Source organism: Gobio gobio (genome assembly GCF_949357685.1).
Source record: "Gobio gobio genome assembly, chromosome: 6".
Taxonomy (NCBI): Eukaryota; Metazoa; Chordata; class Actinopteri; order Cypriniformes; family Gobionidae; genus Gobio; species Gobio gobio.
The window spans coordinates 57,747,746-57,770,279 of record NC_137102.1 but is presented as its reverse complement, the minus strand read 5'-3'; the positions used below and the strand labels follow the sequence as shown (position 1 = coordinate 57,770,279).

At 36.3% G+C, this 22,534-nt stretch overlaps 1 protein-coding gene across 1 annotated transcript in view; it reads left to right on the top strand.

Moving 5' to 3' along the window:
• piezo2b (piezo-type mechanosensitive ion channel component 2b) overlaps window positions 1–22,534 on the top strand; it is a gene marked incomplete at its 5' end in the record, with an annotated part of 187,017 nt that overhangs the window by 140,236 nt on the left and 24,247 nt on the right. The window contains 13 exons of the mRNA XM_079819677.1: window positions 970–1,068; window positions 1,962–2,067; window positions 2,151–2,219; window positions 2,299–2,465; window positions 5,038–5,228; window positions 5,449–5,619; window positions 7,003–7,572; window positions 13,033–13,291; window positions 13,416–13,598; window positions 16,569–16,857; window positions 20,237–20,369; window positions 21,229–21,376; window positions 21,506–21,723. Coding sequence (XP_079675803.1) covers window positions 970–1,068; window positions 1,962–2,067; window positions 2,151–2,219; window positions 2,299–2,465; window positions 5,038–5,228; window positions 5,449–5,619; window positions 7,003–7,572; window positions 13,033–13,291; window positions 13,416–13,598; window positions 16,569–16,857; window positions 20,237–20,369; window positions 21,229–21,376; window positions 21,506–21,723 — 2,603 coding nt within the window. The remainder of the gene's footprint in view (window positions 1–969; window positions 1,069–1,961; window positions 2,068–2,150; window positions 2,220–2,298; window positions 2,466–5,037; window positions 5,229–5,448; window positions 5,620–7,002; window positions 7,573–13,032; window positions 13,292–13,415; window positions 13,599–16,568; window positions 16,858–20,236; window positions 20,370–21,228; window positions 21,377–21,505; window positions 21,724–22,534) is intronic.

The window sequence follows — 22,534 nt, the reverse complement described above, 5'->3', positions numbered from 1 at the left end:
CAGCAGTCCATTAACCTGCTTCCATCTTAATATTAATCAAACAACAAAAGACTCTTTAGTTCTAATAAGGATTCATTATATTTATTATACATTAATTATTTAATCCATATTTAATCTATAAGGAATGTTGTATGCAAGTTGTTATAAAGAATGCATATCATTCATTGAAAATAAGACATTGTGTTCTTCTTTAGGAGGAGTAGTTTTATTTAATTGTTACATAATATTTTTTTATATGTCACAGCAGTTAAATCTGTCTGTATTGCATGTTTAAACTTTAATATCATTCATATTAATAGGTTAATACAGTAGATGTTTTCTCCAGGAGTATATAATGGGTTTGGACATTTTAGAGAAATTCTTAATGCATTACGATTTAACTAAACCCATTAAACTTTGTTTGTGAGTGTCTGCATCTGAGTGTAGTGTAGAGAACAAGTTCTAACATCCTGTTAAGTTTTCTGATTAGTATTTTTCTTTATAAAAAAAAAAAAAAGATTTATAGATTTATTGTAGCAACCTGTGCACTTTCTGAAGATTTTTTGCACTGTGAATTTGCACTGTCAGTTCTGTTTTTGAATAAAGTGTCTGGTTTTTTTTAAAAATCCGATTCATCAATTAATCGAAAAAATGATCGACAGATCAATCGATTATTAAAATAATCGTTAGTTGGAGCCCTAGGTGTGACATTACTGGGGTCTTTTTCTCAGGAGAAACATCTCCAGTAGATCTCCATTTAATCTAAATTAGATTGCAGATCTCTGTGGTTTTTCTTTCAATCCCCAATCAAATAGCCCAACATCCATCATCTGTGCATCTTCTCCTCTCCAACATTGAAATCCCCACAGCATCTGTTGCATTTCATCCATCTATGTATTGATTGTTCATCTGTTGTTTTAGTGCTGTAACTGTTTGAAGGGTTTCAGGATGCTGATGCTGTGACTTTCTCCTGGTTCTTTCTCCTCCCAGCGAGCGATCAGAAAGTTTGCTTCGGCCCTCGTGGCTTTACCCAGATCAGTCATTAAACTGCCCAAAACTGTTCTGCAGTATTTAATCAGGGCGGCCAAGGTACCACCACCTCAGGGAACGGGTCCTCTGTGTCTCATCTGTGTTTGTTGATGGTGTTTTATTGTAAGATTTCCATTCCATGTTGTTCCAGTTATGATATATAATGAGATTATAAATAATACGAAATGGTGTAATACTCCTTCAAGGATGCATGGGATGGAAATGATTTAGAGGTGAATGTTGTGTCTTTGTTTAATGTGGTGGTTTTTGGGACTTTTTTTTTCTGTTTATTTTTAATCATTTAGTTGGTAACATTTTACAATGAGGTCCCATTAGTTAACACTAGTTCATGAGCGATGCATTTGGTACATTATCTTTGCTAATATTAGTCAAATAGTGTTCATTGATAGTTCAAGTCAGCTCAGGTCCATTAAATTAATATGAACAGATACAACTTTGAGTGTTGAAACTTTGTTTCATTGTTAATTGTCAAGTGGAACCTTTATTGTAAAATGTTATCCTTTAATTGTATTGCTAGTAAATTATGTGATTTGCGCAGAAACGGCAAAAAACTGTTTCTGTCTTTGAATTTTCCATTTTCTTGTGTAACCTGCATTCAAACAACTCTATTTAATCTGATAATTAAATAAATACTCATCAATTTAAATGTATATGCGATTCAAAAATGTAAAATGGCTTTTCAAAGATTTGGAAAATTCAGATGGAAGACAGTTGTTTGTATGCAGTGTGTGGATGTGCTTGTTTATCCAAGTCTAATTCAGCCATTTCAGGGAATAAAATTCAAATTCATGATCGAAATTAAAAATGTATTGAATCATGGGTTCAATTTCAACTGGTTTCCTGAAACGGCTGAACATGTTTGTGTGTTTATGTCCTCGTGCAACACTATGCGCTTCATTAATGGATGAATTTGTATCGCCGTTGCTCTGTAGTTTGTGTATCACACCTGGATCACTGACTCTAAAGCTGCCCTGAAGGAAAGAGGCAAAGGGAGGCGTTATTTCTGGAAGCGCAGACACAGAAAAGACAAGAAAGAAGGTACTGCGCTCTTTCAAATCTGTCAAATCTGTGGCCGTAATTGTAAAGTTGATCTCAATGGACAAGAAACTTCCTGTGTGTAGGTCATGTGGCGATAGAGGTCGGTGAAGAAGAACGTCAGAGTTCAGAGGAAGAGAAAACGAACGGACCAGGTGTGTTCATCATGGCACACGTTCGCTTTACTGGTTCATATAAACATAGAAAAACCTCATAACTTTCCACTTCCTGTAGACAACATCATCAAGAGGGTCTTCAACATCATCAAGTTCACCTGGGTGCTGTTTCTGACCACCGTCGAGAGCATCACTAAGTGGCTGAACTCCGTCTGCAGAGAATACATCGACATCTCCACCGTTCTGCGCATTGAGCGCTGCATGCTGACCAGAGAAGTCAAAAAGGTTTTCTGCTAATGTTTCTACTTACAGTTGATATACAGTACATACAGCTATCTGTGCGTTAAACTCATTTAATACATGATGTCGAGGCAAAGAACCACCAAAGTGGAGCATTCAGATAGTTTATGCACAGCTAACCGTGGATTATCCTGGTTATACCATGGTTATTTGACAGCATTGGTAAGTTAAAGCTGTTATTGATGTTTGCAGTGCAATATTTCAGCAGAAGGCTACAAATGACAGTTATTGTAGTGAGTTATGGCTTGTTAGATCCAGCATTCTGCCTGCTTTAAATCAGTGTGTGTGCATTTTTGTGGTGTTTTTGTGTGTGTGTGTGAGTGTGTGTGAGTATGTGTGTGAGTGTGTGTGTGTGTGAGTGTGTGTGAGTGTGTGTGTGTGTGTGTGTGTGTGTGTGTGGGCATGTTTTCGTGAAATATCAGGACACAAATGTGTATAATGACATGGGTATGACACAGGTATTACAAAAAGAGGGTGAAATATGAGGACGTTCCCCATGTCCTCACTTTTCAAAATGCTTATAAATCATACAGAACAAGTTTTTTTTCACAGAAAGTAAACTGCACAGTCTCCTGTGAGGGCTAGGTTTAGGGGCAGGGGCAGTGTAAGGGGATAGAAAATACGGTTTGTACAGTATAAAAACCATTACGCCTATGGATTGTCCTCACATTTCACAAAAACAAACATGTGTGTGTGTGTGTGTGTGTGTGTGTGTGTGTGTGTGTGTGTGTGTGTGTGTGTGTGTGTGTGTGTGTGTGTGTGTGTGTGTGTGTGTGTGTGTGTGTGTGTGAGTGAGAGAGAGAGTGAGTGTGTGAGAGAGTGAGTGTGTGAGTGAGTGTGTGAGTGAGTGTGTGAGTGAGTGAGTGAGTGAGTGTGTATGTTTGTGTGTGTGTGAGTGTGTGAGTGAGTGAGTGAGTGAGTGTGTATGTGAGTGTGTGTGTGTGTGTGAGTGAGTGTGTGTGTGTGTGTGTGTGTGTGTGTGTGAGTGAGTGTGTGAGTGAGTGAGTGTGTGTGTATGTGAGTGAGTGTGTGTGTATGTGAGTGAGTGAGTGAGTGAGCGAGTGAGTGTCTGAGTGTGTGAGTGAGTGAGTGAGCGTGTGAGTTTGTATGTTTGTGTGTGAGTGTGTATGTTTGTGAGTGTGTATGTTTGTGAGTGAGTGAGTGAGTGTGTGTGTATGTGAGTGAGTGTGTGTGTATGTGAGTGAGTGAGTGAGTGAGTGAGCGAGTGAGTGTCTGAGTGTGTGAGTGAGTGAGTGAGTGTGTGAGTGAGTGAGTGAGTGAGTGAGTTTGTATGTTTGTGTGTGAGTGTGTATGTTTGTGAGTGTGTATGTTTGTGAGTGAGTGAGTGAGTGTGTGTGTATGTGAGTGAGTGTGTGTGTGTATGTGAGTGAGTGAGTGAGTGAGTGAGTGAGTGAGTGAGCGAGTGAGTGTCTGAGTGTGTGAGTGAGTGAGTGAGCGTGTGAGTGAGTGAGTGAGTTTTTATGTTTGTGTGGGAGTGAGTGAGTGAGTGAGTGAGTGAGTGAGTGTGTGAGTGAGTGAGTGTGTATGTTTGTGAGTGAGTGTGTATGTTTGTGAGTGAGTGTGTATGTTTGTGAGTGAGTGTGTGTGTGTGTTTGTGAGTGAGTGAGTGAGCGAGTTAGCGAGCGAGCGAGTGAGTGAGTGAGTGTGTATGTTTGTGTGTGAGTATGTTTGAGTGAGTGTGTGTGTGTGAGTGTGTTTGAGTGAGTGTGTGTGTTTGTGAGTGAGCGAGTGAGCGAGTGAGCGAGTGAGTGAGTGAGTGTGTATGTTTGTGTGTGAGTGAGTGTGTATGTTTGTGAGTGAGTGAGCGAGTGTACATAATATATTATATATGTACATAATACATATAAAATGTACATAAAAATGTTATTATTGTAGTATAATATTATTTAGGTATTATTGTGTCAGTAAGCAGAAAAAATACAGTAAAGTAGTTGGTTCTGCATATCAGTTGTTGGACCTTTTGGACGTATCAGACATCAATTAACTTCTAAAAATGAATGAAATCCTAAAAAAAGCAAGGACATTTCAGTGGTTAATATAGATTTTGGCAAGACAAAGTAAATATTTAAGTTGATCTATTTTGTTATTCAAAGCCAATACATCAAAACGTCTTCTTAAAATGTTCCACAATTCATACATTGTGTTTATATGATGCTGTTTCCACTTCAACTGTTGTGTTTCTCCAGTGAAGCCACTCAGTGCGTAACACTGTTCTCCCGGCAAGGCACCAACGACACGATACGATCGTACAATAGTTTTCTATTGTTTACGTGGATCCTTGTTATTAAATGTAGAAAATACTCAAAATTACCAAGTATATCAGTCTGTCACTATATATATATTTAATTTAATGATGGAAATTGATTGCAAAACTTAGCTAAAAGTTTAAACTCCAAATTTAATATTTGTTATTAAAATGCATTGGTACGTTTTGGAAACAGCACAAGGTGGAACACATTTTTGAGAATAATCCAACAATTCAGTGAATCAGCTGGTTAGGGTCTAGAACTGATCCACTGTATTCTTCGTCCCGCAGGGAAACGTGCCGTCCCGTGAGAGCATCCATGTGTACTACCAGAAGGTGATGAAACTGAACGGATCTCGAGAATCTGGAATGGACCGGATCAGTGAGGAGGATTCGGGCTCAAACAGAGACCGCCGCAGACGGGTCGGACACAGTCTGGATTCCCTCCAGTCTGGATTCGCCTCCAGAGACAGCATGTCCAGGTGCTCATCCTTGACTGATATTATTTTTAGGTTGAATCACATAACTTAACAAATATATGTTTTATTTCACCCTAGAGTTGTGGCATTTTCATGACAAACACGATTGAAGATTTTTTCCCCTCAGGAGCAACATCTGAGAACCAAGTTTCCCTCATGATTTCTTGTCATCTTTTTCATTGCATTATATTTCCACTCATCCGTCCATCTGTCCATCCATCAGCGCACTCACCGACGCCACCATGCTGTTTTCCCGCCAGTCCACCTTGGACGACTTGGACGACATACCTAATATTCCCAAAACCAGCGAACGCGCTCGTCCCACATTGCGGAAAATGTACGGCTTGGAAATGTCCAACTCCTCGGCGGACAGCGGAAGCAGCGTCATGTCCAGGTGCTGAGCTCATGATCCGCTTCATCACATTCATCCTCACCCTCCACACTCACATTTTGATTTGATTCTGATTTATTTTGACCTCAGCCGTTTTATAATGTGAACAGGTTTGCCATGCTAATGGAAAACCTGAAAAATAATGAAAAATAAATTAAAATATTAACTGATATTTACACATTTCTGTTTTATCTGGCTGACTACTACTGATAAATATCATCTTGTGTGTTTTTTTTACATTACATTATGAATAATATGAATATAATTATTTATTTTTAATTACAATATTAGTAATAGTTAAATTATTGTTCTTATTAAAGTGTTTATATATATGTTAATAAGTATAGTATTTTTTCCTGTCCATATTAATAATATAACTATTACATTTTTATTCATTTTAATAATACATTTTATTATTTTATACTACTAATAATGTAATAATAAATATAAAAATATATATAAACTAATTATTATAATATAATGTATAATATTATTATTATATATAATAATAATTATAGTATAAAAATATTATTATTATTATATGATAATTTATAATATTATAAAATAATAAATAATATGTACACAATGCATATAAAATGTACATAAAAATTATAGTATTATTTTTTTTTATATCTGTCCATATTAATAATATAACTATTACATTTTATTATTTTATACTACCAATAATGTAATAATAAATATAAAAAGTATATATAAACAAATTATTATAATATAATATTATTATTATATAATAATTTATAATATTATGAAATTATAAATATATGTACATAATGCATATAAAATGTACATACAAATTGGTATTATTATTATTTTTTTTACATCTGTCCATATTAATAATATAACTATATTAAATTTGTATTATTTTATACTACTAATAATGTAATTATATATATATAAACTAATTATTATAATATAATATATAATAATAAAAAATGATACATAAAATAATAATTATAATATTAAAATATTATTATTATATAATAATTAATAATATAAAATAACAGATATATGTACATAATACATATAAAATGTACATAAAAATGTTATTATTGTAGTATAATATTATTTAGGTATTATTGTGACAGTAAGCAGAAAAAATACAGTAAAGTAGTTGGTTCTGCATATCAGTTGTTGGACCTTTTGGACGTATCAGACATCAATTAACTTCTAAAAATGAATGAAATCCTAAAAAAGCAAGGACATTTCAGTGGTTAATATAGATTTTGGCAAGACAAAGTAAATATTTAACTTGATCTATTTTGTTATTCAAAGCCAATACATCAAAACGTCTTCTTAAAATGTTCCACAATTCATACATTATGTTTATATGATGCTGTTTCCACTTCAACTGTTGTGTTTCTCCAGTGAAGCCACTCAGTGCGTAACACTGTTCTCCCGGCAAGGCACCAACGACACGATAGACGAGGTTGAGGATGACCCAGACCAGGTGGAGGACAAGAAGGACACAGCAGAGACAGATCCCCGAGCCAGTGACGACCGACCTGAGGGAGACGATCATGAGGAGGTGATGCGGGAAGAGGAAGTCCAATGGGATTTGGTAGATCCAGAGGAAGAAGGGGAAGATGTTCAGGTTCCTCAGCTGGAGAGTGAGGAGCAGTGTGATACTGGAGATGAGGAGTGTGAACGGTCTATCCACCAGGACGAAGGTCAGTCATCAGGAGCGGAGAACGTGCAAACAGATGTGGTCAGCGGGCCGCTCTTTACTCCAGACACAGACGCGCCCAACACCTCAGACGCTGATGTACCGCCCAGCTACAGCAAAGCCGTGAGCTTCGACCGTCTCTCTGTGAGCGACGACAGCGACAGTGATAAACGGATGATGGTGATGACACCCGACAGCAGATCCGACATGGACGATCCTCTGCTGCCCTCCACCACCACCGATCTGACCGCCAGCGAACTGCTGCTCAACAAGTGAGGCATTTTGCATAAGTCTCGGCTTATCTAACCCTCTGGTGCTCTTCGGTCATTTCTGATCGGTCAAGTTTCATTTCGGAAAATTTTCTGTTTTGAAATGTTAAAAATCACAGCTTCATCGGAATGATATGAAACTTGGTGACTTTTCTTGCCTTAGGTGTGTAAACAGACAAAAAAAATTGGGGTCATGATTCTAGCATGCTAATTGGTCATAAAAAAACAAAAAGTAGTGTTCATTGTCTTCGGTCATAAATGACCGACCATAGGAAATTAATGGGAAATCGGCAAAAACACCAAAATTCTCTGAATATTTGTGTGTACAATCTACAAATCGGCCACAATGCTGAAAAAAAGTACACAGCAGTAAAGGGGTGACACTCTAAAACATCAAGAGTGTGATTTTGACACATCCACTCACACACAAACGCACACACGCACACTTATACACACACACACACACTTACACACACACACACACACACACACACACACACACACACACACACACACACACACACACACACACACACACACACACACACACACACACACACACACACACACACACACACACACACACACACACCTATGAAAAACTGAACCTATGAACCATATTTGGAATTTTTAAAAATCACAGCTTCATCAGAATGATATGAAACTTGGTGACTTTTTTAGCATTAGGTATGTAAACACACACAAAAAATTGAGGGCATGATTCGAGCTTGCTAAGTGGTTGTAAAAAAAATACACCCACTTGTGCTCTTCGGTCAAAAATGACACTATAGGAAATTAATGGGAAATCTTCAAACACACAAATTCACAGAAAAAATTCTATATTTCTAACAAAACAAAAAAAATCTAAAACTTTATAATAAATAGTCTTTGAGATGTTTTAAATATATATTCAAATCCATCAAAAAAAAAATCATTAAAGGTCCTGTTCTTCGTGATCCCATTTTTCAAACTTTAGTTAGTGTGTAATGTTGCTGTTAGAGCAGGGCCGGATTAACAATTTCCTGTGCCCTGGGCAACAAGACTCAAGGGCCCACCCTGCCCCTGCCCCAAAGCGACAATCGCAAAGTCGCTATCACCAAGAGCATAGAGCCTATACTTCTATACTAACAAATCAGGCTTCTGCAATGCTCAGGTGGCGATGTATGTAATAGCCTCAGCATAAAGTGCATTCAAGAGACAGAACACTAATGATGCACTAATGTTTAACATAACTTTTTACAATGAATCTTTCACAGAACTTAGTGGCTGCTACAGAGTAATTATTAAATGTTTCAATATAGCCAATCAATTATATTTTGACTGCAACAGTGAAATAAAGCAGACCGCTAGTGAAGCCTTAACTTAAAACCAGAGAAATTTTATTTCTAAAATGCTACAATATGAAATTGTGGCTATTTTTGGAATATGTTTCACAATGTTGACTAATTTCAATTCATTTTCTCTTTTAAATTTTCTTTTGGCGCTCCTGTTTAAATTTCAGACAGTGTTGACTGATTGGGTCGACGATTTCAAGCCAAAAAGCTCACTAAAACCCACTCAATTCAAGAAAAAGACGCCCAAAATTTGAACTGCCAAAATAATGTTATATAATTTTATTGCCATGTCAATCAAGGCTGATTAGCACCATTGTATCTCCTTAAAACCAAATAATGTCAAAATAAAATTAGAATAAAAAACATTTCTCAGGAAAATGGATCAAAACAGGGCATTCAAAAACAGTCATGCATGACTAAAATGTCCAAGTGGAAACTGTCAAAATCACGAAATTAACCGATGATTTTAACCCATGGAAAAACACATGCATCATTTAAGTGAAAAACGTGCCCAATATAATCGGAATAAACAATGTAATTAGCAGGCATTACGCACACTTTACTGCACACACCACAGCCAAAATGTGCCATTCACTGATACTGTACAATAAAAAATTGACAACAATAATGCGTTTACCTTTGTGTTTAACTTGATAGAACTACAGTAACGTTATGTCTTTCGTGAAGTACAATATTTATAGAACATAACGCAGAACTTAACACAGTCAAAATGGATTAATCGTTTATTCAAACCTCTTTCAGCAGCTGTTGGGACGAGTACAGCGCAGTCTAGACGCTTTAAAAGGTGCAGATGTCCTGATCAGGCCAGTGTGCACACCATGATGGACAGGAGTCATATACTATTTCAATTCAATCATTCAACCGTGCTCTTTGAGTTAGTTATATGTAAGAGTCTTTGAGTCACAGGTGTAATCCACGTTTTGAGAGTTGGGTCACTCTCCCACTCATTACTGTAGATAACTTACATATTTATGCCACTTTGGCATAGCGATCATTTGATATCCAGCTACAATTTCGCGCTGAAAACCTGTCATGAATGAGCGCGAGTCGCGACTCCCTGCTTATCGCTGATTGGCTGAAAGTGCGTGCTCGTCGGCGACGTCAACACCAACGCCAGCTGACTCTACGTCATAGAGAAGGGGGATGTGGGCCGGTGTGTGTCATGATGCACACTTGAGTTTATTATTAACCAATTAGACTATAAAATGTAGATGTTTGAAAACAACCAAACTGACCCCAAACCAGGCCAAATTTTGTCCACCCGCCTCAACAGCTGATTTCAGAGCTTCAAGTCACGTGATTCGGCGTGACAGCTCGTCTTCTCGCTGCGCAGCAGCGCAAGAAGCTACAGACACTTTTAGTTTTTGACGTGATTTAACATAATATTTTGATCGAACGGGTTGCAAAAATCTACATATTATTAGGAAAGTGAGGATTGCGTTTATAACGTGATCTAACATAATATTTGACAGTGCCCAGGGCCCCTTAGATGTCCTGTGCCCCTGGGCAAGTGACCAGTTGCCCTAATGGTTAATCCTTCCCTGTGTTAGAGCATTTATAATGCCTGTAAAATTATAAAGCTCAAAGTTCAATGCCAAGCGAGATATTTTATTTAACAGAAGTTCCCTTTCAAAGCCTACAGCGAACGGCTGGTTAGGACTACATCCTGGTATTTCCTGCTTTAATGACGTCAGTAGAGCAGTTTGTCGACTAACCTCCGCCCACAAGAACGCGCGAAAAGGGGGCGTGGTCTTGTTGCTCCCGCGTGGATAAGAGGAAGTGTTGCGTTTGGTTGCGTTCGTATAGTTTGTTTGTTGCCATGTCGTCGAGACGCTGTTATTTTCATCCCGGAGTCAAGTCACCTTTGATTGGCTTTCCCAGGGACGCTGTACTTAGAGATCATTGAGCGCATGCATCCCCGTTATGGTGAGAGGCGCGACCTTTCCGGTAACGTGCGCTAAGCTGCTGTCGAATCACAACACAGGAACCGCTGGCACAATCAGAACTCGTTACGTGTTTCTGAATGAGGGACTTCATAGAACAGGGAAATCTTTCAAGCCGTTTTGAGGACAGTGAAAACAGCAGTATACAGATAAGTAAATTGTGTGAAAAATACTGTGTTTATTTACACGCGAAACATGAACACATGTTATATTGCACACTGTAAACACAATCAAAGCTTCAAAAAAACACGAAAAACGGGACCTTTAAATGTGTTCAAAACAGAACTAGGGAATTCTCAAGCCTCTCCACAGAGACCTTACACCCATGGTTGCATGATTTCTCAAATAATTCCAAAAGAGGGCGCTAATCTGCCTTCAAAATTCTAGTCTCTAGTCTGCCTAGTCTCTATTTTAACCTGAAATACTGCAATAATAAAAAAATAAAAAAATAAAAATTACAAAAAAAAATTGTGTATAATTTTCAATGGCAAAAATAGACCATACGTATTGCATAAATATTAAAAAATACCATCAAATCATCTCAAAATACAAAATTAAAAAGAAAAAATATTATTGAAGAAAAATAAATTGCATTGGTTTTACTGGGGTGGAGGAAGTTTCATTTTTAGGCGTCATTTTTGACGAAGAGCACCAGAGGGATAAAGGGGCCTGTTGTATCAAGAAGTGGCATAAATGTGGTAGAAAATCCCAATACTGACATAATATCTCACTACATATACTATTTGTAACGTGGGCTGTGTCATAAACAAGGGAGAGTAGAATCCAAATGCAGTTAAAAGACATTTATTAACAAAACATAACAACAAGTAAATCCAGGCAAATGTGCTGAAGGAAAAGCAGAGTAAATCCAGACCAGGCTCAGCAGGCAAAACCACGGACACCAGATCAAGAACATAGGAAACACTAATGATAATATCATCAATATAATATAAGTGCTAATATAGAGACTAACAAAGCAATGGAAACAAAAGGAACAAAAATACACTTCCAAAATAAGATTCCAAAATTCCAAAACAAGACAGGAATTGTAACACTATTATAGTTTTATTGATATTTTGAATTAGCTTTTTTGTTGTTATATTTTCATTTTAATTGTTAGTAATTTTGCTATGTGCTTTTGTCATTTTGTATTATTTTTAGTTATTTAAAAATATATTTGTATATATATTATATAAGATATTATATATATATAATTCATATATTAATAAGGTTTTTTTTTATCTATATTAATAGTATAACTATTACATTTGTATTATTTTAATAATACATTTGATTATGTTATACTACTAATAATGTAATAATAAATATTAAAATATATATATATAAACTAATTATTATAATATAATATATAATAATAAAGACAGGAACTATTATAGTTTTATTAATATTTTGAATTAGCTTTTTTGCTTTTATATTTTCAGTGCTATGTGCTTTTGTCATTTTGTATTATTTTTAGTTATTAAAATGTATTGATTTATTGATTTATTTTATTTAAATTTTAGTTGTTTCATTTTATTATTTTTAGAACTTAAACTAAACCAAAATTTTGAAATGTTGCCCTTGCAACTAAGTATAAATTATTAGATATAACTATATTACACACACACACACACACACACACACACACACACACACACACACACACACACACACACACACACATATATATCCTTAACATTTATTATAATATTTAATGTTATTTTAATATTTATATTTTACTATTGAACTTATTTCAATTAACAATTTTTAATAGTTTTAGTTTTGTATTAATAAATATAAATTTAATTAGTTTATTTTTTACATTTTTATTTAAGTTTATTATTGTTTAGAACTTAAAAAAGTAAAACAATTGAAATCATTTTTAATGTATTAATATTTCTGTATTAATATTTAATAATGTAAACATATTTTTATGTATTATAATATTTCATGTTATTTTAATATGCATATTTTATTATTAGCTTTATTTCAATGAACAAAAATATTTGTAATAGTTTTAGTTTATGTAACAGTGCTACAGTACATACTCAAGTCCATACTCACTTTCCCCTGACCAGTAAAACTAGTATTGTAGGTATAATCGTATGTGTGTGACCGACTACATGTGGTCAGTTAATGTGATCTGTTTTCCTGCTGTAATCCAGAATGTTCTACGACGAGGAGCTGGAGAACTCCGAGGGTTTCTATAAATCCCAGCCGCTGGGCCTGCAGCTGTGCTACGCTCTCTATAACCTGCTGGTGGCGCACTCTGAGATGGTCTGTTACCTGGTCATCATCCTCAACCACATGATCTCGGCCTCCATGGCGACACTGGTGCTGCCCATCCTCATCTTCCTGTGGGCGATGCTCTCTGTTCCTCGGCCCAGCAAGCGTTTCTGGATGACGGCCATCGTGTACACCGAGGTCAGGGTTTGCTTTGGCTAAATGCTGTAGAAATGGCTTGTGTGTTGAATTTTGCGGGCACTGATTACACTACAAATATGAATTAATTTTAAATCGTTTGTAAAAGTGTTTTTATTTCCTCCAGGTCACCATCGTCATCAAGTACTTCTTCCAGTTCAGCTTTTTCCCATTCAACCAACACGTGGAAGTCAACAAGTTGAAGCCGTACCATCCGCCCAACATCCTCGGTATAGAGAAGAAGGACGGATACGTGCACTATGACCTGGTGCAGCTGCTGATGCTGTTTTTCCACAGATCCATACTAAAGGTTCTTACTCTTATTTGCCACATAATTCCCATCTAATGAGTAGTGATGCTTGACTTAAAGGGTTAGTGCACCCAAAAATGAAAATTCTGTCATTAATTACTCACCCTCATGTCGTTCGACACCCATCAGACCTCCGTTCATCTTCGGAACACAAATGAAGATATTTTAGTTGAAATCTGATGGCTCTGAAAGGCCTCCATTGGCACAATGCACGGTTCACTCTCAAGACCCTTAAAAGGCACTAAAGACGTCGTTACAAAGTCCATCTCACTACAGTGGTTCTACAATAACTTTATGAATCGGCGAGAATAGTTTTTGTGCGCAAAAAAACCTTAAATAACGACTTATATAGTGATGACGATTTCAAAACAAGGCATCATGAAGCTTCGAAGCGTTATGAATCAGTGAGTCGATTCAGCGGTTTGAATCGCCAAATTTCAGCAGTTTGGCGGTTTGACACGCGATCCGAATCATGATTCGACTCACTGATTCAAATAAAAAACTTCAATATATTTTATTAGTACTGTATATTTATATAGTATATGTAAGTGATAATCCATGGCTAGCTGTGCATTAAGTAAGGAATAATTGACAATTTTCAATAATTCAAGAGTCAATTATTCGGCTTAGCCTATACTACGGTTACCACAACTCAAAACATTGATCAGATGATGTATTTCAAGACATTTGTCAGGATTTTGTCTTTAAAACACTCTAGTGTGCAGGACAAATTTTTAATAAATGCTTTATTCTTGATTCATAAGCATATCTATAATGTGTTTAATAATTGTATTTTCATACTTTATAAATGATCAATTTATCATTTCTAAATTAAGTATTACATTATTTACAAACCAGTTATTTAGGAGTTGTCAGTGGTTCATCAGATCATTAAAAAGTATAAGTAAAGGATTAATAAACGATTTAAATATACATGTATACATCTTCTTATTTAGACGTATAGTAATAGTTGCTCAGTGTGTTAATAAATGCTTTATTAACATGATTTTCATGATTAATTCAGGTAGTTATAAAACATTTAGTAGTTGTCAGTTAACTATTTTTGTGAGCTCATCTAAAGTGAGGACTATTTATGCCTCGTAAAGCTTTTACAAAGGAGATTTAAAGGCTCAGTTCTCTAATGAACAGAAAAAGGAAACAAACACAACACAGAGGAATATAGCACACAGACATATTTATTTCAAAATGCAAAAATGGAGACTGTACAACTAGTAACTTAATATACAATTAAAATGAAACCTCTTCAATGTCATAGAAAATAATATTCCTGTAGATCACCAGAAAACATAACTGCAGTCAAATGAAACTAAGCCTCTGCAATCTGATATAAAAAAAAAAACTATATAAAGTGTAAACATTGCTGAATAAAAATGTACCAGTGGATTACACTGGATTACAGGAGTGCCAAAATACAACAAATAAAATTGAGATAAACAATAATAATATAATAAAATATTTTGCAGTGTCAAAACAGTAATAACTTTAAAACATTAGAGAACTGAGCCTTTAAATCTCCTTTGTAAAAGCTTTATGAGGCATAAATAGTCCTCACTTTAGATGAGCTCACAAAAATAGTTAACTGACAACTACTAAATGTTTTATAACTACCTGAATTAATCATGAATTACAGTGGAAATACATGTTAATAAAGCATTTATTAACACACTGAGTAACGATTACTATATGTCTAAATAATAAGATGTATACATGTATATTTAAATCGTTTATTAATTCTTTACTTACACTTTCTAAATGATCTGATGAACCACTGACAACTCCTAAATAACTGGTTTGTAAATAATGTAATACTTAATTTAGAAATGATAAATTGATCATTTATAAAGTATGAAAATACAATTATTAAACACAGTATAGATATGCTTATAAATCAAGAATAAAGCATTTATAGCTGTATTTACAAACTGCTTACTAATGTCTATTAATGCTTTACAAATGATGAATTAACTACTTACTAATGCTTAACTAATGCTACATAGCGTGTAGTTATTATAAAGTGTTACCAATAAAGCCATATAACAAGTTCCCATGCTCTTGAATGCCTCTCTGTGTGCTTCAATGAACAGTGCATTAATATAGAACGGTGATTAAACCGACTGGAACTATCTGTGCATTAAACGGTACACATTTAATGCACACCTTTCAGCCAATCAGAATCGAATATTCAGACAGACCATGGCATAAGTTTGCATATTCATTTGATCTTTAAGATCTGCTCACCGATTGATTTCCAAAATCCAAGGTCTTGTTCGGAATAAATAACGCTTGCTTCGCCTGTTTTCTGCTTTAGCTTTGAGATATTTAGCAGCTTCGAGGATGCCAAGGTGCGGCTGGAAACATAATTCACCAGACATTATGAGATCTAAGCGAAGCCACTACACTGTTGAGAGCTTTGAACCATAAAATGGATTTTAAAATCAATTCTTAATGTTTGAGGTTCCTCTCCTCTCCAGGTTTCAGATTATTACATAAAATCAGAGCTTCAGCATGACAGCACTTTTCACCAGGGTAATATCATAAAAAACTGTGCCTGTAAAAAAATCAAAACCAATCTGAAACCAGGAGAGGTTTCAAACTAAACGTTATAAGAATTTTAGATGTATTTTAGATGAGGTTTGCAATTACTTTTGCAGCCCTGTAGAATCCAGCCTTTGCTGTAAAGCATTTAAGAAGACGACGGTTCAAAAAGATCATGAGAAACACAAATTCAGACTTTCAACTAGTAGTTTTATCTAACAATGGGATTTTAGATGGATTTCTTTGGTACATGAGTATCCCATTTGTGGAAAGTGGCTTTTATTTACTTTACAACAATAAATGGTCTCGGATGAAGCACTATTTTCCATTTCCAGTTTGTTTTCCTAACCAAAGACCATCACAGTGGCTTCAGTTTGTCCAGTTAATCTCATTTACTCTCTCTCTTTGGCTCAGTGTCATGGTCTCTGGGATGAAGACGACCCTAAAATGTCCCGAAAAGATTCCAGTCTTCATCAGGACGAGTCTGTGGACGAGGGGAAGATGGCGGTCGTGGTTCCAGCTGAGGAAGAGAAGATGAGTTCTCCAGCGTACTCGCTGAAGTCTGTGAACTTCGGCATGTCCGTGGACTCGACCCAGGTGCACATGCACATGCGTTATCCTGAGCATCGGCCTTATCTGCGGCGGCAGAGCACCAGCGGCGGATCTCACCTCTCCCGACGCTCCTCTGCACGCTCCAAACGCGGTGAGAGTTACAGAAATCATGTCACTTTTAAGGAGACTTGTGTCAAAAACGTTTCATAGTTCTGAACCACCTTAAAGTTGCAATGTGTAACATTTTTGCAGTAAAATATCCAAAAAACCACTAGGCCAGTGTTATATATTTTGTTCAGTAGAGTACTTACAATCTCCCAAATGTTTCCAACTATTTGTAAATCGTGAGAAATGGCTATTTCAACCAATGAACCGGGGCGTATGAGGAAGTCGCCTGTCGATTGCGTCATATCTGCGTTCCCCTCGGGTTCTGGTTTTATTTTGCAGAAACGCTTTACTCTCACTGCAGTGTGAACAAGTGTCATAGCAGCCGCTGAGAGAACACACAGAGTAACGTCACAACATCATCAACACACTCAGATGTGTCTAATATGATCAACAGAGCTGCGTTACCTCATACTCATGAGCGGAAGTGGCGCCGGCGACTGTGACATAATAAAAGTCCTGCTGCTCGCGAGGCGTGTGTTCCGCTCTTCTCTTTAATAATCGCTCCTGCGGTTCCTCAGCTCCACAACACTCGCTCCTGCTCTGCTTCACTACAGTAACGTTAATAATCACATCCATCAACATGATTTCTGCCCGAGTCCTATCCCGATTCTTTCCCACCGGCTGTGAGGTGAAGATCACATGTCCCGAGATTCTGTGCTCAAACGTGGCGTCATCAAACTACGCCTTTGTTTTGAAAAGCAATCAGATTTTGCCAGAATACTTTTTGTACCTACAAGAATATGTAGAACCAAATTACTCAATATGAAATAATTAAATAAATAATGAATTAAATAAAACAATAATTAAATGTACCAGTTTATTGAAATAATTAAATAATTAGTAAATATGTAATTAAATTCATTAATTAAATAAATAAATGTATCTATTTTGTAAAATTAGCATTAATGAAAATACAACATTTATTGTTTAATATATTTCACAATATCCTCTTTCACACTCTTTACTGTTTAAATATCTATTTTTAATAATAAAATATGGTAATAAAAAGCAGTTTTTCATAATAAATGCTGAATTTACAAGTGACTCATATTTGATGAATCATGTATTTCTAAAGCACGATTTTCAAAAAGATTTTTTTTGACTATTGCTACTATTAAGCACCGCCAACTGCCTGTTTATTGGCATTTGTGAAATGTCCATTATGAAAAACCTTTTTGGGGAGAATCGTGCTTTTGGAAATACATGATTTGTCAGGTAGGTGTCATTCGTAAATTAGCTTTTTGTAAAAGCAAATTTTATTATGAAAAAAAAATATATTTGATATTTAAACTTTAATAGTCTGTGAAAGAGGATATTATGAAATATATTAAACAATAAAATGTTGTGTTTTCATAGAAAAATCATATATATTTCATATATTTAATAATTATTTTATTATTTCAGAATAAACTGGTACATTTATTATTTATTTATTTATTTAGTAATATTTAGTAATTTGGTCCTCCATACTAGGAGGACTTCAGTTGTACCGCTATTAAGTTTTAGACAATTTGTTTAGCCAATCTTTAATTTCAGCTAAACATAATGGCTGGATAATAAAGGTGGAGGAAAAGAACCCGAGGGCTTGGAAGACAGTTATCAGTCTAGCAATGAAATTGGATACCATTTTTACTAAAAATATAACCAAGAGGAAGTGAGTAAATAATGAACTGAAGAGGGCCCAAGACAGACCCACGGGGAACACCAGTGGTGACTTTAAAATATTTTACATTTTTATTATTTAATTATAAAAAATGCAATCAACATGGTACGAAATAACCCTGTTTAAATCTATGTGATAGTGTTTTAGTCAAGACCACCTAATCCGAGACCAAGCACTTCTTAAGTTTATAAAGATCCACATTACTGCCCAAGAAATTACTTCTTCTTTTTATTATTAGAATAAGACATATTTTTTTTAATAATTAGAATATCCAGCTTTCGGCGGACTGCCTTCTGTATTCAATTTGCGGAGAAAGTAACGCCTCTCACAGTTCAAAACGCAGATATTTTACTTTATAACATGTTAAATATGGATCTTTATCTCACACAAACCTTTATTAACCTTTATTAAGGCCTTTATTAAAGGAACACTCCACTTTTATTGGAAAATAGGCTCATTTTACAAGTCCCCTAGAGTTAAATAGTTGAGTTTTACCGTTTTTGAATCCATTCAGCCGATCTTTGTATCTGGCGGTAGCACTTTTAGCATAGCTTAGCATACATCATTGATTCTGATCAGTCCATTAGCATCTCATTCAAAAAATGACCAAAGACACTTTCATTATTTTTCCTATTTAAAACTTGACTCTTCTACAGTTACATCGTGTGCTAAGACCAACTGAAAATGAAAAGTTGTGATTTTCTACACCTATATGGCTAGGAACTACTTTCTCATTCCTGTGTAATAGTCGCGGATCTTCGCGGCCGTACCATGGCTGCAGCGGCTCAATGATATTACAGCGCTTGAAAGTAGCCCAAAGCTAGGTAACTTTCAATGTGACCGGCACTAAGTTCGTGTAGTTGCAGAGAAAGTTTCAGGCTTGCAGCCGACAAATTGTGTTGTGGCCATGGCCATGGTACGGCCGCGAAGATCCGCGACTATTACGCAGGAATGAGAAAGTAGTTCCTAGCCATAGAGGTGTAGAAAATCGCAACTTTTCATTTTCAGTTGGTCTTAGCACACGATGTAACTGTAGAAGAGTCAAGTTTTAAATAGGAAAAATATTGAAAGTGTCTTTGGTCATTTTTTGAATGAGATGCTAATGGACTGATCAGAATCAATGATGTATGCTAAGCTCTAGGGGACTTGTAAAATGAGCCTATTTTCAAAAAAAGTGGAGTGTTCCTTTAACCCCCGGAGCTGTGTAGAGCAGTTATATGATGGATAGATGCACTTTTTGGGCTTCAAATGTTGGGCTGTCATTATAAAGCTTGGAAGAGCCAGGACATTTTTTATAAATAACTCTGATTATATTCGTCTGAAAGAAGAACGTCATATACACCTAGGATGACTTGACAGTGAGTAAATCAAGGGCTAATTTTCATTTTTGGGTGAACTATCCCTTTAAGACCGTTCTCAACTACTACAACACTGCTATGTGATGGGTAAATTAGGTCAAAAGTGATCAAAAAGTAGTCATTAGATTACCTAAAATGCATACTCTAATATATTGTGTACGATGTAATCCGTAACTGACTACATTTTGTAAGCAATCTGCCCAGACACATCCTGAATCTGGTTGGTCAAGGTCCTCTTTTTGGCCAGACCAGTGAAAGTAACGTTCTTGGCTAATGTGATGTTTCTGGTCATTGCTGTGGGTTTAATTGTGGTGAGGTTTGGTTGCTGGTTTGGTTCACAGGCAGCACGAGCACACGGAACAGCTTTCGTAGAGAAAACAGTGAGCCAGAAGTACCGCAGAAGAGCCGGAAAGAAATGATCATGGAGAAGATCCGAGAGCAGCTCATCAAAGCAAAGGTTTACCTGCTCAAGAAGTGAGTGTGTGTGTATCTTTCATCCTAATATTATTAAAGGGTTAGTTCACTCAAAAATGAAAATTCTGTCATTAATTACTTACCCTCATGTCGTTCGACACCCGTCAGACCTCCGTTCATCTTCAGAACACAAATGAAGATATTTTAGTTGAAATCTGATGCCTCTGAAAGGCCTCCATTGGCACAATGCACTTTACACTCTCAAGACCGTTAAAAGGCACTAAAGACGTCGTTACAAAGTCCATCTCGCTAAAGTGTTTCTAAAATAACTTTATGAAGCGATGAGAATAGTTTTTGTGCGCAAAAAACCCTAAATAACGACTTATATAGTGATGACGTTTTCAAAACAAGGCATCATGAAGCTTCGAAGCGTTATGAATCAGTGAGTCGAATGATGATTCGGATCGCGTGTCAAACCGCCAAACTGCTGAAATTTGGCGATTCAAACCGCTGATTCGACTCACTGATTCATAACGCTTCGAAGCTTCATGATGCCGTGTTTTGAAATCATCATCACTATATAAGTCGTTATTTAGGGTTTTTTTGCGCACAAAAACTATTGTCGCTGATTCATAAAGTTATTGTAGAGCCACTGTAGTGAGATGGACTTTGTAACGACGTCTTTAGTACCTTTTAAGGGTCTTGAGAGTGTAACGTGCATTGTGCCAATGGAGGCCTTTCAGAGCCATCAGATTTCAACTAAAATATCTTAATTTGTGTTCTGAAGATGAACGGAGGTCTGACGGGTGTCGAACGACATGAGGGTGAGTAATTAATGACAGAATTTTCATTTTTGGGTGAACTAACCCTTTAATGTATTAGTCCATCTCTTCAGTGTGTGTTTCTCTCCTCTCTTCAGATTGGTTGCGATCTATCAGCCCATCCGTCAGTTCTTCTATAACCTGATCCATCCCGAGTACAACGCCGTGACGGATGTTTACGTCTTCATGTTTCTAGCAGACACCGTTGACTTTATAATTATTGTCTTTGGCTTCTGGGCATTTGGGGTAAATTTGAAATGTTGTTATTAAATAGACATTTTCAAAAGAGTAAATCATTTGAATAAAAAGTAATTATGCAGCCTTGGTTCTTGTCCTTGACGCTGTTGTGTTGATGTTGTTTTCTCCGGCTCACAGAAAAACCAGGGCGATGGAGCTGACATCGCGTCCTCGCTCTCAGAAGATCAGGTTCCCGGGCCGTTCCTCGTCATGGTTCTCATCCAGTTCGGCACGATGGTGGTGGATCGCGCGCTGTACCTCCGCAAGACGGTGATGGGGAAAGTGATTTTCCAGGTCCTCCTGGTGTTCGGCATCCATTTCTGGATGTTTTTTATTCTACCAGGAATCACAGAGAGGTAAAGGAATGCTCGGAATCTATCTATCTATCTATCTATCTATCTATCTATCTATCTATCTATCTATCTATCTATCTATCTATCTATCTATCTATCTATCTATCTATCTATCTATCTATCTATCTATCTATCTATCTATCTATCTATCCATCCATCCATCCATCCATCCACTGTATCCATCCATCCATCCATCCAGCCACTGTATCTATCTATCAATCCATCCACTGTATCACTGTATCTATCCATCCATCCACTGTCTCTTATTATTCATCCATCCACTGTAACTATCCATCCATCCATCCATCCATCCACTGTATCTATCTATCATCCATCCATCCACTGTATCTATCCATCCATCCACTGTATCTATCCATCCATCATCCATCCATTCATCCACTGTATCTATCTATCCATCCATCCATCCATCCATCCATCCACTGTATCTATCCATCCATCCATCCATCCATCCATCCATCCACTGTATCTATCCATCCATCCATCCATCCATCCATCCATCCACTGTATCTATCCATACATCCATCCATCCCCTGTATCAATCTATCCATCCATCCACTGTATCAATCTATCCATCCATCCTCTGTATCTATCTATCTATCCATCCATCCACTCTATCTATCTATCTATCTATCTATCTATCTATCTATCTATCTATCTATCTATCTATCTATCTATCTATCTATCTATCTATCTATCTATCTATCTATCTATCTATCTATCTATCTATCTATCTATCTATCTATCTATCTATCTATCTATCTATCCATCCATCCATCCATCCATCCATCCATCC